Below are 20092 nucleotides of genomic sequence, written 5' to 3'. Positions count from 1 at the left end.
TAGCATTGTTCTAAGTCAATGGTCGGCAAACCGCAGCTCATGAGCCACATGTGGCTCTTTGGCCCCTTGAGTGTGGCTCTTTCACAAAATACCATGGCCTGGGCCAGTCTATTTTGAAGAAGTGGCATTAGAAGAAGTTTATTTTTTTTATTTTATTTTTTTTACTTTTATTTTTTTTATTTTTCCCCCCTCCCTCCCTCCCACACATCCCCTCCCTCCCCAGAGTTTTGTGTCCATTGGTTGTACTTATATGCATGTATAAAAGACCTTTGGTTGATCTATTATCTCCCCCAGATCTTCCTCCCCTCCCCACTGTAATTTGACAGTCTACTTGTTGATATACTATCTCTATATTTATCTTTTGGTTCATCAGTTTATAATGCTCTTTATTATCCACAAATGAGTGAGGTCATGTGGTGTTTCTCTTTCATTGATTGGCTTATTTCACTCAGCATGATGTTCTCCAATTCCATCCAGGTTGCTGCAAATGATGAGAATTCCTTCTTTTTTATGGCAGCATAGTATTCCATTGTGTAGATGTACCATAGTTTTTGGATCCAATCATCTGCTGACGGACACTTAGGCATTAGAAGAAGTTTAAAAAATTTGGCTCTCAAAAGAAATTTCAATTGTTATACTGTTGATATTTGGCTCTGTTGAGTAATGGTTTGCTGACCACTGTTCTATGTTATCTTAATGTATTGTTTTAATCCAAATAAGTCTATAATGGAGGTAGTGTAATTATTCCCATTTTATTGAGGACTAAACTAAGGAAATCAAAGTTTGCAAATGTACTTCATATTGAATAACTAGTGACAGAACCATGTTTTGAGTGGTATGACTCAACCTAATTGTTAGCTTCTGACCATTTGGATATATCTAGCCTCTAGATTAGAAGTTGCAAACCAAGGACCCACAAAATAAATATAAATCACGAGGGTTTGGTTTGGCCACAGTCTATATGCAATACTTGAAAATGCAGTCTTTGAGGTGGAGTCATAGTAGTCTCAATCCCATATATCTAAATTTTCTTATGATCTGCTACATTTTGGTCTCTGAAGTTACTTTAGTTTGCATTATTGGAGTGGGTCATTTCTAAAATCAAATCTATGAGTTTAGAATCCAAATCAGTTTATAAAAGCCAGTTTGCATATGTGTCCAGGCACTGTACAAAGAGTATCCTAAACTCAAGCCCTTACTTAAGGAACTAACACCGTCAAAAGGCAATGATGACAAGAATAAACATTTGAAAAATGGGATAAATTAAAGAATGCCTAACTATACAGATGTGTATGGCAATGAGTAATAACATCCAGAGAAAGCAGGAGAGGCTCCCTTGACACTATGGTGGAAAGCACTGGTAATAGGAGCACAAGCAATTGCAGTTGACAGGAAGCAGATAATCAGGCTGAATCTACCTCTTACCTTATTTGGCCAACCTTTCCCAGAAATGATTTCAACAATAAAGAGAGGCAGCACTATCTAGAATGTCAGAACCATGGAGAGCTCCATGGAGATGATTTCAAAAGGAGCAGGCTCATTTGATTTGGATGATTTCAGAAGGAGCAAGCTTATTTGATTTGGACATGTGGGAGGCGGGGAAAGTGAGAAAGCAAGTTCCACATCTGTGCATTGGAGAGTGCTGCATACCGGTCTCTGGCCTTGAATGCCCTAGGTTACCTTGACTAAGACCTCACTTGCTCATTTGTACTTACACACCTTAGTGGTTCCTGCTGAACTGCTTGAAAATGGTAATGAGGCTTATTCTTAAAAACCATGTGATGACATCACGTCATGTTGGTGTGGAATGAAAGCCCAAGAACCCAGGAGTAGGGGAAACAGCAGCTGCAGGAAATACAGATTAAATTCACTTACCCTGTTAAAAATGCAATAGCAGTTCCTGGCTTTTCCCAGATGTTTTGGTTATAAAAATGAATGAGCTAAATTAATTTAGACTAAACTAATAAAAAAGAGGTGGAAAAAAATCAAAACACTGGGACAGTCGGAATTAGAGGCAGCCAGATTTGCTGTGAGTGCATTTTACCTTAGACCTGTGCTGGGACTGTGTTATATGGTGAACAGGTACTGCAAGCTCGGGGGTGAAAGACTGCTTTTTAGTATCTAAGATTCTGAGATGCCTGCTTGAGAAATTACTAATTGGCTAAAGCCACTTAGCTAATAAATGACATTACTAAGATTTAAACTCGAGACTATCCTAATCAAGACGCTAAACCCATTATCAGTGGAGATATAACTTCAGTGTGCATCAACATGACCTGGAGATCTTTCTTAATATATATATATATATATATATATATATATATATATATATATATAATTGATTTTTTACAGAGAGGAAGAGAGAGGGATAGAGAGTTAGAAACATCAATGAGAGAGAATCATTGATCAGCTGCCTCTTGCACACCCCCTACCGGAATCCCCTGACCGGAATCAAACCCGGGACCTTTCAGTCCGCAGGCCGACACTCTATTCACTGAGCCAAATCAGTTTCTGCATGACCTGGAGATCTTAATAGCAGATGGGCACATAAGTTCCATTCCCTGGGGTTCTGATTCAGTATGTCTGGTGAAAAGCCTTAGATTCTGTCATTTAATGACAGAATGGTTCTGGTGCATACAATCTGGAGAACTACTCTCTAAAAAGCTCTGAATGCTGTGTTGTCTCTTTTAATAGGTCTTATGGTTGAATAAAAATTAACCAATAATAACCTGGAGAGTAAGTCTTCAGGAACAAAAAAAAATTCCTATTAGTTAAATTTGGTCAAATAAAAATTTGAAGAATAATAACGTTTATTTCTTGAATTCTGCTACTCTAATCGAACTCCAAAGTTTGTATCACCTTCATAGTAAAACAGTTATAAATAACAGTCCCCATATGCCCTCCGAAAAGAATAATTAGGGAGAATCAGAGTTCCTTTTTGAAAACCTTGAAGAAAATAGTAAAAATACTTTCCTCTTACTGAAAGATTTTTTTTTAATAACCTGGGCCTAATGTAATTTCATTATAGGAAGACATATGTTAATAAGCATATGCCATATGCCAAATACCATAATATAAAAACAGAGAGGAACAAAATGTAGACCCTAACCTCAGGAAGATGCCCACCCAGGGGAACCAGCGCATGCTCCTTTGGCCTTCCATGAACTTTAAAGTGCTTCACAGAGGTACTGAAAATGGTGACAGGAGTAGAAAGGCTTATATAGGTGGGAGGAAGGGTGGTGCATTCAAGGAAATGGAATACCTTGAAAGCAGTTTTCTTTTGGGGACAGTGAGGACAGAGTGGCCACATCATAAGAGGTTCTGTATAATGCCCCTACGTTTACCCATAAGAAAAGACAAAGCTATCACAACATTTTTGCAGGAGAAAGAAAAGATTAGAGTTGATCAATGCAGAAATTGAGTTGGAGAAGAAGAGCTTCATTGCATGATCATATACATTGAGGACCCAGTGGATTAAAGAATGGATTAAAGTGGGGCAGGGAAAAAGGCTTGAATGTCATAGCTATAATCTAGGTAGTAATACATGAGGGTCTGATCTCAGGGGTAGGTTTTCTGTCACTCTAAGAAATAGATCAGTGAGATATTAAAGAGGTAGAATCTACAGGGGATAAGGAGAAGGACATATCTTTAATATCTCAGATATCTGACTTACAAAAATCCCCTGAATTTTAGTCATTAAAATGATAATTAAATATCATTATCATTAAATAATATTTGTATAATTATTTGTTTGATATCTATTTCATCTATTATAATAAAACCAGAATATGCTAATTAAACCGGACATCCCTCCATTCTTCCAGACTACCTTCCAGATGAAGCTGGGGTTGCAAGGGAAGCCTGGGTCCTGGGTGCCAGAGAAAGCCTATGCCAGCAGCTGAGAGAAGGAAGACCTACTCTTACACAACTTTTGTGCATCGGCCCTCTAGTTAGATTATAAACTCCCAGAGGTCAGAAACTATGACTCTCTTATTTATCACTTTATTTCTAGTGCTTATCAGAGTATCTAGAAAAGGCACACATCTAACAAAAGTCTACTGGATGAATAAATGGAGTAAGTAAACATGGAAAAAGAATGAGATATAAGGGATACAGGGTAGAAACTCTGAGCTCAGTTGAGGAGTTGTTAAATGAAACTATTAAGGACATGTACTCTGAATAGGCAGTTGGAGTTACAGTTCAGAGGTCAGTGGAGAGATATGGACTGAGGCTGTGGACATAGGAATAACCAACAAGAAGAAAAGCAATGAGGTCAAATGGAAACCATGCAGAATGTAAAAAAAATAATTTAGAAGCATCAGCATTTAAAGGGTGACAAGGGGAAGGGCATCTAGGAAAGGAAATCAGAAGTAAATAAGAACAAAGGGAGGAGTATCAAGTATGAATCGCCCCTAAACATTGTCAAATTATAAAGAGAGCTATCAAAAGACAAAGAGCTACATTTGGGGGGATATAGCCCATAGGCAGTCACTGGTAGCAATGGCTAGAAGGTTTTTTATGAAATAATGGGAAGGAGGTGGGGGAGCAGAGGACAACCGGCCGTGAGTTGAAGAGTGAAGAGCAAGTGAGAAAAGAGGTTAGAACTACAGATAATTCTTTAAGAAATGTGGCTGTGATAAAGCAAAGAAGAATAAATCAGCATTTGGGGAAATGTAGAAATTAAGAAAAATTTTCCTGAGGAAATTAAGGAAAAGGTTAATATCATTGCCATTATAATTATAATAAATTTTCTCAACCATTTTTCCCTCTCTTCTCTCTTATTATTCAAAACACAATTAACTGTACTCTACTGTCAAATGGAAATATACTCAGACTAAGGTAAAAGGATACTTTATTGCAAAGGACTATTGCAATACTATGACCATAACGTATGTAAGCATCTCAGAGTGACGGCAGAAATAAATTACTTTTAGCTCAGTCAGCATGGTTCAGTGATTGAGCATCAACCTAAGTACCAGGAGGTCACAGTTCAATCCCTGGTCAGGGCACATGCCTGGATTGTGGGCTTGATCACCAGTATAGGGTATGCAGAAAGTAGATCCCCAGTATAGGGTATGCAGGAAGTAGCTGATCAATGATTCTCTCTCATTATTGATGTTTCTATTTCTTTCTTCCTCTTCCTTCCTCACTGAAATCAATAAAAATGTATATTTTTAAAAGAATTACTTTTACAAGGAACAGTATTGTACATCAAGGCTACCAAAACTGGGGTGGGAAGTGAGACAGAAAATTGTTCTCCTTAGAATCTGTAATTTTCAGGGGTGGCTGTTAAGAGGGGTTGTTCTGAGTCCCAATGCTCACATATGCTCAAGAGTGGGTCAAAGTTTAGGAGCTTGAGGGAAGAAAAAAAGATGAATGTAAGTTGGTAAAGTGAAATTAGCAAGCATTTGGTACAGATTGGTCAGCAGGGACAAACAGTTCCGCTAATCATTTATGAGACAAAGAGTAGGAATTGGGTATGGTCAAAAGTAAACTCTGGGACACCAGCATCTTATTAAGGCATTGGAAAAGGGGAGATCTTTGTAGTAAGTCATGTCCAAGAACACAAAAGGGTGGGGACTTTCTTAAATATTGCTGTTTTCTAAAGCCACAGGACTCAGGTAAAGGTCAACATTGCCACTAACAACAAACTGAGTCCCTCATACAAACAGACATAAAATCAAAATTTTCTCTTGTATAAATGACTATAAGTATAATAAGTTAATAATAAACTCAGCATCTAAGAGATAAAAGAGGGTGTATTAGAGTCAGAGTGGTAAAGTGAGGGCCTCAGGTAACTCTAAGTCCAAGGATAGGCTGGGATATGACCCAACAAGGAACATATATCTCCACACAGGTCAGGAGCATCTACTGTATTTCCCCTTGGGTCACAATCATTGCTTAGAGTTGCCAGCACTTTCCACTTTACCAACAATGAGCCATTTGTTGAATCCGCACAACTTTGTCAGATAGTGTGATGATGCCCAGTGGATGAGTGTACTACAGAATTGAAATGAGAGCTCAGGGCTTCTGCTCATAAGCTCTGTCATATTTTCCCGAAACCACCATGACTCCCCTTCATCTTCTTCCCTGCCCTCTGTTGTGCTTCTCATGCCTATTGGGCTGAGATGCCAACTGGATGCCAGGGACTGGGTTTGGAGGACTGGGTATGAGGTTGCTACTACTGAGAGTGCTGCTTATCATTAAAGGCATTCATTTTATTCTCTGCAAAGCACTCCAAAGCCAGAACTGCCCCAGTTAAGCAAGTGTGAACAGGCAGGCTGGAAGGAGAGGATAGGGCAGTGTTGAAGAGAGCTGTTCTGTTCTTGTTTTCAAGGAGGCCCGGCCACAGCCTCAGGACTCATGAAAAGCAGCAATTTGCCTAAAAGCCATTTCCATTTGTAAACAATGGGAAGAACCAATCTCCCTCCACCCCCTCTGTCTTCACCTCTTAGGAAAAATCTGGGGCAGTGTCAGCTAATAAAGAGGATCGATAACCATCCAGCTATTTTCAAAGCCACCCTCATATTAATGAGAAGCTGCTCTGTATGAAGTTCTACACAAGGGGCCTCATAGATGGGTCTCCACCACAATAAATGGCCATGTGTTTGCTAATAATTAATGGAGTGTTCTAGGATTGTGATCAATTCCAGAGTTAATTTGTCCCCACCTGCAACCACACTGCCCAGGGCAGAGATCTGTTTGTTTATCCTGAGAAGGTTAAAAATACATAAAATAGGAAAGCATACACAGACAAAATACACCCTGCATTGGATGATGGTTTGGAAAGTTCCTGAAACACTTTTTTTAGGCCCATATAGGGAAATCATCTGGTTCCTGTGAGGAATCCTTCTCCTTTGGAAAGAGTATAATTATGAGTGTCCCTGTCCATAATTCTCCAGACAGGCACGCCTCTTTCCTGCTTGGGGTTAGAATAGCTGATGGGTATGGTACATCATGCAGCCACAAAACTAGACAGTGGTCCTGTAAAAGCCAACCACAAAGAGGGTAGAGAAAATGAGAAATTGATTCCCATGCCTCCTGCATGGCTCCTACTGGGGCCTGAGCCAAAAACCCAGCCAAAAACCCTGATGGCCAGGAATCAAACTATGACCTCCTGGTTCATGAGTTGATGCTAAACCACTGAGCACACCAGCTGGGCCTATACTCTCTCTCTTTCTTAAAATAGGGCCTGTATATGAATTCATTATATTCCTCATCACTTGTTTGCACAGTTAACTCTTTATTTTTTAATCAGTTTAAACATCAGTTTCTTTAGGGAACTTGCCCTCACTACTCATATGTATTTAGCTCCAACTCTTATGCCACAATGACCCTTGAGCTTCTATACTTATAACACTCTCTACACTTACAATTATTTGTTCAGTGTCTCTCTTCTCTACCAGAATATAAGCTCCATGAAGACAGGGTCTGCTTTGTCTTATTCACTGCTCTATCCATAGATCTCAGTTCAGTGCCAGGCACAGAGGAAAAACTTAAATGTTAGAAGGAATAGTTCAATGGCTGAATAAAAGAAGGAACAAATGGATGACTGGATTGATATATGTATACATGAATAAATGAATGCCTAGAAACAGTAAGAGGGTAGACAATTACCTACCTTCTTATTCCATAATCCCTCCTACCTCTGTACTCAGGTAGTACCTGAGTACAGAGGTAGGAGGGATTATGGAATAATATGTTTCCTAGCACCAGCTTAGAAACACAGTTCTTTGTAATATTGTATTTGACATGGGACTTTGCTTCTTTGTAGCCTCATTAGATGATGCAATTATGTCCTGTCCATGTTCACACAGCGGTTCTAAAATCCATCTTTTCCCAAAAGCCAGTGTTCACAGGAAATGGGGTTCATGGAGTTAAGTTTTATAATTTACAACAGAGGAATTGCCATGCCATCAGTTGTTATTAAAATTATAGTAAACTATTATTTTCTCGTTACTCATAGTGGCAGAAGGGAGTGGAATCATAGGCAGTACATTTATATTTTGCATTAAAATGTAGGGTGACTCATCTATGCAAACTATATGCGCTCACACTTATAACATCTGTGTTCCTGCCTAAACCATTCTGAGTCCATCCCTCTATTTGGGAGTAAGGCCCTTACAAAAGAAAGGGCTCCTCAGAAGGGATCCCAAATCTAGTGCTCCTTTCACCAGTCCTCTTGGGGAATGACCCAAAGTTATGTGGGATATTTGAGTCATAGCAAATCAAAACTTCTGCCTATGTACCCTGCTGAGAGGAGAATGCAGAACTCAGGTTCAATGACCTCTGCAGAAGCCTAACCCCACGGGGCTAAGACAGGCTAAATGACAAATGGTTCCCACACAGGGATCTAATCTCCCAGAGCCCAACAAGGCAGCCTCTCCCTGCGGCTGTGTCTGGCAGGACCCAGGACATCAGGAGGTATGTACCTTTGGCAGCGAGTACTTGGGCAGCTTTATCTGAGCGAAGGCCTCTCTTCGATAGGACACGTAGTAGCTGGCTCTTCCTCCAGTTGTTACCTGGGTCATGGGGAAACACAGAGAGGTCAGATGGGGCACGAATCATGGCACAAATTGGCAGCTATTAGCCTCTCCATCCATAGCCACAGTGGTTTGTGACAACCTTTTAGAGACTATCCCTTGCTGGTTCTTTTTATTATTATTATTTCAGAGAAGCAGAAAGAGGGAGAGAGAAATAGAAACATCAATGATGAGAGAAAATCATTGATTGGCTCCCTCTTACACCACCCCCCCCCCCCACCCCCTCACACACACACACACTGGGGATGAAGTCTGCAATCGGGGCATGTGCCCTGACTGCCTGACTGGGAATCAAACCATGACCTCCTGGTTCATAGGTTGATGCTCAACCATTGAGTCATGCCAGTTGGGCCCTTGCTGGTTTTTAACCTCCAATCCCCTGCCACCCTGAGCTGCTCCCATGTCATGGCCCTTAGAGAATAAGTGGGCGATGACAATAGTCTTCCTCATGGATGGCACTTTCTGTGAGAGCAGGGACTGTGCATTTGGTCACTGCTCTGCGCATGCACACACCTAATAAATGTTTTCAGCTGAGAACAGAGAGGCTATTGATGTGGGCTGTACCCATGATTTATTTATTCTTTAAAAAATGTTTAATCCATTGTGACCAAGATGTGATGGCCAAAGGAATTTGTTTCTTGATCTAAATAAGCACTGCTTAAAGTACTTATAACTTTGAAATTAATCTCACTTCTGAGCTGAGCACATTGCTTTTCCTTTATGGTTACAAATCAAGGCATTAAGCAGATATTTATGGATTCTCCTTGAGCAAGTTATTTAAAGGCATCAAAAGTTAGAGAAAACACTGAATTTAAATGTCAGAAATCTAGGGTTTGAGTCCCAATTCTGCTGGCATGGCTGGGGGTTGGGGGGTGGGGTCCTGTTTGGGTGTCATGACCTCACTTGGGAAAATATAGAGAAAGCTGGAAACCATGCCAAGAAATGAACCTCTGGCCTCGTGAAAAGTCCTGCCAACATGGCACAGCTCTGCAGATGGCTGCTCTCGGCCCAGTCACCCTAGCTCAGGGGAAATTAATATTCCCAAGAGACGATAACATGGCCTGTTCAGAGAAAATAGGAGGATGACAATAGCCACCAGGCTGCTGCACTGAGGAGGTAATTACTGGAGCCACATGCTCTGCTCTCATTAAGGCCCAAGCACTTGCTGGCGACTGGCCAGTCCTCCTACTCTGGCCCCAACCTGGCGCCCTTCCACAGCAGCTGCTAAGAGCAGGAAAGGTGGAACATCTCTATTGAAATCCACCCATCGCTTCTCACTCTGAGAGGTGGCACCTCCCATGGCTCCGCCTGGCTCTGCACAGATTGGAAACCCGCAAAGCAGGTGCCATACGCTGCCAGGTAGAGCAGATGGTGGAGTCAGTGTGAAGGCAGAACCTCGTGAAAACTTGGTGCAAAGACTCGGCTGTGAACCAAGAGCAGAGACTGGTTTTCTCCCTGATGTTCCCTGCTATCTTTACATCTCTATTTTCTAATTAGAATCATTCATGTCTTGTACTTCGGGACTTTTTTTTTTTTTTAATAAGACATCTGTTCTGAAACTGTATTTTTGATCATTGGCTTAGAGAAGGGGTATTAATATATTAAGGTTGATGAGTTGCTAGAAAGTCTTTTTTATTTTTTATTTTTAAAATAAATCTTAATCATACAAACACAGATTAAAATATAATCCTTGGTTCTGAACAGTCCCCATTCGTCCTTGTATGGTCTTATTTACTTATTATATTTACTTATTAGTGGTTTAATTTGTTTTACTCTAAATTATAAAACCAACACATGAGAACATATCTGCCAACCCTAAACCTAGGTAATAAAAGAATAATAGTAATAATAACTGCCATGCAGTAAAAGCTTATTACTTGAAAGATGCTATGATAAGCAGTTTATAAACCATATCTCATAAACATATGTTATGTATTTAATATGATAGACATACATACTATATGTAAAATATACAAAGTTAGAGGTATGGACTGTACTTTTCCTTTACAGCTCAGAAAATTGAGGTTGAGAGGTCCATTAACTTGCTCAACATCACATAGACTCTCATTGCCATGGCTAGTATATGACCTTGGCCTTACCTGCACCCTTACCTGTAAATGAGCTTATCCCCCAAATGTCAGGCACAGGGCAGGGGTCAATACTTATAGACTAACTGAAAAATGAATTGTGATTAACCTGCTTGTCTAGAAAGACTTGGAGTTTGACTTCCTCCAGTGTTTAGTAGCTAAACCATGATGGAGAGAAGACCTCTCTCTGCCTGCCCAGTCCCGAGATGGTCACAGGAACTTATTGATCTTCAGATTGAAGCCCTAGCACCTTCCCTTTGGAGCAGAGTCTTCAAAAGGTTGGGAGGATACCAGGATAAGGCATCTACTCCCTCTCTGTTCTTTGCATGGCTCTCTGGCAACCGCACAAGGAAGGAATAAAGTTTAGTGACTATTAATCTATTTTGATGAACTTTCCTCTTCCTTACAAGCAAATTTGCTGGCATTGTAAATCCCAGAGATTATTACCACTTTCCCTTTCAGTGACACCTTTTATTTTACATTTGATGAATGTCATCCAATTATTTGCTCTGGGCCAATCCATCATGCTAAACACAGAATTATCTGGGTCTTTTCCTCGCTAATGACTGGCTCGTTAATCTGATTTTCTGCATTTCCATTTTACAGGTTTAATTGGGCTCCTGGCCAGTGAAAATGATTCCTTTGGACAAGTGCATTGGCCATTAAACACATCTGTCTCTTCTCACTTCTTCCCATTCTTGCCATAACCAAGTGTAACCTGGCATAATCTTTATTTTTTCATTTCTATCTTGCCTCTGGATGATGGCTTGCCTTGGAGGAGAAAGAGAAGTCTGCCCCCCAAAAATATTGTAACCAGAGGGCTTTGAGTCATATTGGGCCCATTTCTGTCACAAATACACAAAAACTAAGATTCATAAATGGGCAAAAGTAATCTGCAAAGAAAAGCAGAAACTAGCAATTTTTAGTATCAATTATGTGACTAGTGCTTTATATTCATGACAGTTATTTATACCTATGATAATAATTAACACTATTGGTATTATTGTATAACATTATTAGTGCCCTACAAGGCAAAAATATTCACAACATAACATTTCTGAGTATTTATTATATGCCAAGTGCTATTTCTGTATGCATACTAGCCTTCTAAGTCTGAAAAGTCACCACAAATAAATGGTGAAGCTGGAATTTGAACCCAAGCTTATCTGACTACCAAGCTTCTTATGCTGGTCCCTCTCTGTGGAGGGGTATGGATCCCATGTCACTCAACTTCCAATTTCCCAGATAAGATGCCTATCAGCGGGGCAGATATTTCTATGTGGAGTTCATATCAATTTCTTAGCCTTGAGAAATCAATGTTCTATTGTTGCACAGGAGCGAATGGTACTGCTTTGGAATCGGAGACTAAGAGGGACTATAATGGAAATAAATCTGGCTGCTGCCTTCATAGAAAATGACATTTAGAAGCTTTTCCAGTTAGAGCACCTCGCTGGGTCCACTATAATGTGAATAATCGGTCTCAGCCCACAGAAATGGCTACCTGTGCAGGATCATGCTATAGTTACTGCTCACAGCCTCTGCACTGATTCCTCCTCAGGAAAGAAACAAAAGGGAACAGCCAAGTTGTTATGATGCACAATTAACTTTTCCAATTTCTTTGCTCATTAATTCTATTCAGATTATTTAAAATAAATCTTGACATGGTTAGGTCTTTCTCTTCCTTTCCACCTCCATAATTCCCTCAAAGGTAATACTTCTTTTCTCAAAAACAAAGAAACAGGCTTCTGACTGTGGGGCCACAAGACTCAATGCATAGCCATAGGTCTCACCAGGATGTTGCTGCGTCAGGATGACCAAGGAAACTTCTGCATGATGGGTTATGTAACCTCTGCAGGCTCAAGCTCATTTTCCCATAATGCTTTGCTAAGGTGCCACATTAAGTGTCTGAATCAAAACTGTGGCATTAGCATTGGGACCAGTAAGACACCCTATCAGCTATCTCCTGTGCTAGACTGGTCTTAAGTTTTAGTGTTTGTCACACTGGTGTTTGCTCATTTTATGTAGGAGAGATTCTATGGTATTAATATGATAGTTTTATCTAGAAAGAGTGATTCTGGTACCTAACACAACACTCACACTGAGGCCAAACCTCCTTTGAAACAGATTTGCACATAAAAATTTGTTATAAGGGACCTAACATAATAATCCCAAAAGAACATCACAATAATAGATTTGAGATAAAATAGTTGATTTTGTAGACCTGGACTCACTCTCTCCCTGTCTCTTTCTCTGTCTCTCTCTCTGTGTGTCTCTTTGTCTCTCTCTTGGCCTCAGTCTCTTTCTGTCCCTCTCATTGCTTTCTCCTTGTGTATGTGTGTGGGGGGGGGGGGGAGGAGAGGGGAGAGAAGAAGTGTTATAGGGAAGACATGTACTGAGCTTGCCAACACATTCAATGGTCAAAATTCACTTATAACTCTACTGCCACCTTCACCAGCCCTACCAGGAAACTTCTTGAAGCTTTGCTGCCTATTGGAAATGGTAGGAAGGCCGAGAAAAGGTGGTGAGTTAGAAAAGCATGGAACAAAGACTGTGCATTTGACCAGAGAAGCACTAGATGAAGAATCAGTATGCTTCATTCATTGAGTCTATTTCTTCAAATACAGTAAGGGGCTTGGACTTAATAAGTTTCTAGTTATATACCCTCAAAGAGTCTGATATTTTCCTCTTGTTCGTAAGCACCATTGGTTGGGATTTCAGACCTGTATTTGAATCCTGCTTCTGCCACTTGGTTTGGGGACTTTGAACAGGTAATTCAATCTTCCTAATTTCTTCTGGAAAGTGGAAATATTAATAATACTACCTATGGACATGTTAGCATGAGGGTCAAACACAATATAGCATGTAAATAGCTTTAGCCCTGAACATGGAACATAGTAAGTGCTCCTGCTGAACTAAAGGTGCGAATGCCTTTATCAATCCAGTACTTGGAGGTCCTATGGCGACTGACCATGATGACAGCTTATATATGCAACCTGGATGCTCACGGAAGTAATAGGGTAGCTATTATAGTATATGGGTCACCTCGTCAGAATTGAGCAGGGACAGAGGACTGAAATTCTTATTGCCCTCAACAAGGATGACTTCATGAAGAAGATCACCCGTGGAACCACCAAGCCAAAGTGACTTTGCCAGATATTTAACCACTAATGGCTGCAAGCCTCATCTTGGTGCTTTGGCTTTTACAATTGGGGAAAGGGAAGATTTCTTGAGATGCCCACCCAATCCTTGGAAGTTTTCTGTGTTCTTCTCTTCTAGGTATTTTTTATTTATTTTGTTTGTTGTAATTGTTTTTTGAGGTGTTGATAGTATAAAGGTAGAGTGCAGAAATAAAAAAGAACAAATATGGATTTAATTTTTCATCCTGAAGTACAAAATTTTGGAGCTTCTGGATACTCCCAGTTAATATAATCCTATATACAAAGGGAGGAACCACTGGCCGCCATGACATGCACTGACCACCAGGGGGTAGACACTCAGCACTGACCCCCTGGTGGTCAGTGCTCAGAAGCCAGGCTAACTGCTGGGGACTGCAGCAGCAGTGGCGGGAGCCTCTCTTGCCTCTGCTGCAGGTGGGCAGTAAGGAGCGAGGGGTCCCAGACTGTGAGAGTTCCAGACTGTGAAAAGGATGTCTGACTGCTGGCTTAGGCCCAATCTAAGCCAGCAGGCGGACATCCCCTAAGGGTTCCGGACTGCAAAAGGGCATAGGCTGGGCTGAGGGACCCCTCCTTGAGTGCACTAATTTTGTGTACCAGGCCTCTAGTAACAGATAAAATGTTAAAATCTAGACAACCCACTTTGAGTGTTCCAGATTCAGGATGCCAGAGCTTCACTATCCATGGAAATCCTAAACAAATTTTTAAAATTAACTATCAAAACACTTCCTTCCCTCTTCCTCTGTCAAAATGATTCATTTCTTTGCTTTCGAACTGAGTTTAATATAACTTAGTAAAAGATGAAACTGAGAAGAAGCTAGACAAGATATTATTAGGAGTCTAGCTTATAAAGTCTTCCCACAAGTATATAAGCTTTTATCTTTGACTCGAGATGTCACATAGCCTATTTCATTTATACAAGTGGACATTATGAGGTCAATTAATTGACTGAAATATTCCCAAGCCAGAGACCTGCCTCTTCCTTTTCTATAATATCCCAGAATTTCATAAAAGGAAAGGAGATTTTATGAAAGAAGAGGGATATTATAGAAAAGGATAAAGGAGAGGAAGAAAGAAGCTGTAATGTCCCGGTATCTGCAACATCTGTGATTTCATTTTGGCTCAATCAATTATCAGACATGTGATTATAGGCATTGTAATGAACCTCTTGGAGTTCCAGGGTCATTTTTCTATAAAAATGGAATGTGTAATAACTACCCTTCTCTTACTGAGAAATAAATGAGATGATGTAATAAAATGCTTTCATTTAACTATAGTGGTCTATAATGATTAGGATGTTAAAAATAATCTGTGATATGGGTCTAGGGACCTAAAGATTTTGGAAGTATTTTCATTGACAAATTGCAATAGATTGAATTTTGCTTTCCTGACCCCACCAATTCATATGTTAACATTTAACCTCCAATGTGATGGTATTTGGAGGTGAGGCCCTGGGGAGGTGATCAGGTCATGGAGATGGAGCCATCACACATGATATCAGAGCCCATGAGACCCTCATTTGCTCCTCCATCACACAACTAACTAAGGATCAAGATGTGGGTCCTTACAAGACACCAAGTCTGCCAGTGCCTTAATCTTAAACTTGCCAGCCTCCAGAACTATGAGAAATGAGTCTGTTGTTTATATGCCACCCAGTTTTTGGTAATCGTTTATAGCAGCCATAAAACAGAAATCAAGCTGGTGAGCCACCTATGCCCATTGATTGTGTGGGGCACTGACATTTTCCAGAAAGGCTACAGCTACCACAGACTGGAAGGGTAGAAGCAATGCAGAATAATGAATATCACTGAACCAGCAGGACCGGGATGGGTAGAGCAATAGAATAGAAGTGTCTTCAGTCACACAGGATGAATGGCAGGTGCACAGGGCTGCTTGGAAAATGATTCATTTCATTGATATGTTCAAGATATCTTAAATATCTTAAAAGGGCAAGGCAAACAAATTCACTAATTTTCTTGGGAAGCAGGAATGCTTCTGTGGGACATGGGATTTTCAGGAGGCTTCGGAAATATGGGTAGGCTCCTAGGTATTACAGCACAACTTTGCAAACATGGGATTTGCCTGCCTCATGAGTGAATTTGGGGATGGCCGTGGATGGATTTAAACTATCTTTCAAGCTGTTTCTGAGAAAACACTGCCACCTCCCCTAGAGAGCCAGGGATATTTGTGAAAAGCCAACTGCTACTTGTCAGAGCTTCCCCATTGCACATCCTGGTTCCCGCCTCTCCTGTCCTGCACCAGCAGAAGCATTGTTGTGAGAGAGCCAAGCTCCATGCTCACCACTCAGTATGCATTATCATCTCTCATGCACAGTGATACGTAGGGAAGATACCATCCTTAAAGCAGCCCTGTTTACACTACATTCACTCACATGCATAAGGTCACTCAGATCCCAAGAGGCGGAGCCTGGTTTTGAACTTGGGTTTTTAAATCCTGCCAACACCCACTACACTGTGCAACCCTGAACAAGCCAAAAGTGTCTACTGCAGAGCCTTTTCAAAGAGTGACTAATTTAGAAACATTTACTTGGATTCATCCTGGCCCAGGTCACTAGAAGTCTCCAGCATCAATTTCCCAGTTGGGTTTCCTCTCTTAGGACCCCGCATCCATATCATAACAACTAATATTTATAGAGTATCTACTCTATGCCATTAGTTTTCATTACTGGATTTAATCTCATTTGGTCAGAACATAACCCTGCAAGAGAGGTCTAATTACATCTCAATTTTAGAATTAAGGGGCAGAGGCCCAGACAAACCACTTTTACTAAAAAGTGAGGTTCATATCCAATCTCAGAACTTCTGACTCAAAACCCCAGTCTCCATTCACATTGCCAGCCAGCTTCAGTCTGTGTTGGCTAAGTCGAGATCAGAAAAGCACAAAGTGGAGATAATTGCATGGATTTTTACAAATGGGTCATGATTTTACATCAATTATGCCTTTGAGTAGTTGGCAACAACACAACATGGAAAAATAAGGGCGATTAGAGCATGTTCTTTCCTGTGGGAAACAGGGAAGCAGATTACAAGATGTTCTTTCCCACCCACTGCTGACTTCACATGTTAATTAAAGGTCTGAAAAATAAATAAATAAACGTCTGGCCAAATCCACATAATTCCTGGGACATTGATCATGTTTAGACATGTCACTATGGGTACTGGCCCCAATTCTAGGATGTGTTACATTTAGGAATCCATCAGCAAGTCCCTGCTCAGCATTTTGTGCCCACTGGTGTCAGGTAGCATGGAAGTAAGGGGATCAGGAGGCAATGACCTCATGGAGTTCATTTCTTTGTAAACACAAGCCTAACATAAGATGCTCACATGACCACATATAATCAGTGCTAATACTATGGTACCTGCACAGAGTAAAGCCTAGGTGCTATCGAACAGAAAAATCCTCTCTTCAGAACCAGAATAGTTTATTTCAACTTATTTTCATGCTCCTTCCAGAATCAAAATAAAATCAGGCTAGGCATGGTAGACTCCGCAATCATCCTATCTCCATTTTACAGATGAAACAACTAAGATATGGAGATGGCAGAGGCCTAGCTGGAATTTCAACACATGTTTGTCTAACTCCAGATATGCAGGCATAACCACTTTTCTATATCATCCCCTACAGTGTGACACGCATAACAAACACATATAAATATGGGTACACACACACACACACACACACACACACACCATAACATGTAGTATATAAACAGGTGTTATTTGCACCTGCCACTGCCTTAAGAAAAGATTAGGTTCTCATATTAAAGGATATTTTTTGATAACTGGGATAATGAATTTGAGGTTGGAAGACTAGAGAAACCAAGGAAGGGCTGAACTGCTCAAATAACAAAGGGAGAGAGGAGTGAAAAAGGTGGGATAAGATAGATATGGATCTTAAAAGAAGAAAAAGATGGTCACTATGCTGGAGAGGTTGTAAGAAGAGGAGATCTAAGAGGAGGGTCCCTGGTTGTTGGCTCCAGAAGAGTTATTTTGGGGAATTATTAAAAAAAAAGTGGGCATGTATAGGTTTTACTGTTATTGCTATGCAGCTTCTGACATAAACACTGTGCTTCATTTTTCTTGATACTTTTGATAAAAGTCTATCAGGAATGCAGTTCTGCTTCAAGAAAATGGCCAAGAGTTAGAGCTATGTTACTAAAATTTTTGTCTATTGCTACCTTTGGGATTATTCAGTGAGCTATTTGTTGTAAAAATTCACAAAAAAACCTCTGGAATATAAGCCTAGACATGGAATCCAAAACTCCCTCCCCTACTGGCTATTATGGGTATTTGGGAAAAGCATTTCACTGCTTCCAGACCTCAGTTTCATCTTACAACAGTTCCATGGGCACACTCACAACACGAGGTCCAATACATGCCTGGTACATGGCCCGGACTCAAAAAATGTCACATCTGCTATGTTCCTCATCTCTTCCCTCCCTGGGGCCCAGCTTCCTCAGTGGGAAGGCCTTCTTCAACTCCTCTATCAAAAGATCCTATGCTGACTGTTTCTTTTGTGGTCAAACAACTACATAAACATGGTTTACTTTGTGTTAAATCTTCACATTTCTACTTACTGTCCCTTACGCACTCCTTGACCTAATCTGTTTCCAGCAAATAAAAAGTGTCAGTGCCACTCTCACTTAAAAGTGGAACAAGTGTAGTGGCTAAGAAAGGAGGCCCTTGGTCAAACCTCTGCTCCACTCCAGAATGGCTGTGTGGCCCTGGGAAAATGACTTATCCTGTCTGTGCCTTTTATTTATAAAGCAAAGTTTAAGACTAGGACTTAGCTCAAAGGATGCCATAAAGATGAAAGGCATTCATAATAAGCTTAGCTCTCACTAAGCACTCCATAAGTCAGAGCCATTACTGTTACATGTAATTGATTCCCCCAAGAACTACAGTTTACTCACTAAGAAAATTAACTAAGAGGTAAAAATCATAGGAGAAGGCTGAGCACAAAACTTGGTTCAGAAAATGCTGAGAATGATATACAGAAAAGTTCTGTTCAGTTCACTTCCTAAGGACCCATCTTGGATATTTCACAGGGACTAAGGAAACTAGCACAACATCCTCCCTCCCACACTGAACACAGAGCCCCGAAGAAGCAATTACTGAGCACAATGAAATAATAAACACAGTCATATTAAGAGCACTGATTACCTCTCCATACTGCAATCTGGAAGCCATCGCTACCTGAGGCAGACAGGCAAACTGCAGGCGTTTATGCTGGAGAAATCAGACAGCAGGCCTTGGGGATGGCAGACCCTCCGTTCTAACTGCATTTTATTCCCACTGCACATTTTCTAACTTTTTAATTAATTTCAGAAAGAGGAAGAGAAAGGGAGAGAGAGATAGAAACATCAACAATGAAAGAGAATCATCAATTGGCTGCCTCCTGTATACCCCCTATGGGGGATGGAGTCAGCAACCTGGGCATGTATATTCCCTGACCAGGAATTGAACTGTGGTCTCCTGGTTCATAGGTGGATGCTCAACCACTGAGCCATGCTGGCCAGGCACCACTGTGGTTTATTATAAGGTGTGAAGTCCCAGAAATATTTTTTCAGAGAAGAAAGTCTAAGCCATCTTGCCTGGTCTTGAGAAGCTATAAAGCTAGAAGGACAGCATGAGAGGGGTTAAATTCATGTTCCTATTGCACACAAACTGAATTAGAAAAAAAACAAGGAACAAGGAGGAGAAAGTGGAGATTAAGGAACACAGCAATTTTAAAGCCCAAGAAGCATAGAGAAGGAAAAGCCAATCAACTTCTTTATTTTATTTTTATTCAACAGATGTTTCCCTTGCAGTTCCAAATTGAATAGTAGTTGGTGTAGTAAAGATGAAATAAAAGGGAGAGAAAAGAGAGAGCTACAGCGGATGGGAGGGTGGAAGTCAGTTGGCAAACAAGAAGCTAATTCCCTTACCTGTCTTCTCCCCTGCCCCCTAGCTAGGTTCCACCGACTGGGGACCACCCCTGTCCCACCACTGTGCCTGCCCTGTGTTCTCCTGAGTCTCCAAGTGGCAGTCCCACCCTGAAGTCATGCCTCACCAGGAAGGCAGGAGTAATCATCCCATCCGTTAAACATCTTCATTCTATTACTTTCATAATCAGCTTCTAATGTTCTCTGTTCAATAGATGTGGGGCCAGCCAGACCAAGCACTTGAACAGCTGCGTGGGCCACAGAGCTATTCTCTGTGCCATTGATCACCAGGACAAAAATCAATCCTGGCTAAGGAGGAAGAAGTTAAAAATAAATTGCCACCAT

The 20092-nt window shown here is 40.7% G+C and overlaps 1 protein-coding gene across 3 annotated transcripts in view; it reads right to left on the bottom strand.

Moving 5' to 3' along the window:
• The window catches only part of SORCS3 (sortilin related VPS10 domain containing receptor 3), a 489777-nt gene that overhangs the window by 92295 nt on the left and 377390 nt on the right, over nt 1–20092 (bottom strand). For all 3 annotated transcript variants that reach the window (XM_084904018.1, XM_084904020.1, XM_084904019.1), the window contains exon 8: nt 8433–8522. In XM_084904018.1, coding sequence (XP_084760144.1) covers nt 8433–8522 — 90 coding nt within the window. The remainder of the gene's footprint in view (nt 1–8432; nt 8523–20092) is intronic.

This window comes from Pipistrellus hanaki (assembly GCF_964339955.1).
Source record: "Pipistrellus hanaki genome assembly, chromosome: 14".
In the NCBI taxonomy this organism is placed as follows: domain Eukaryota; kingdom Metazoa; phylum Chordata; class Mammalia; order Chiroptera; family Vespertilionidae; genus Pipistrellus; species Pipistrellus hanaki.
The sequence above is the reverse complement of the archived record's forward strand: the minus strand, read 5'-3'. Positions and strand labels throughout refer to the sequence as shown.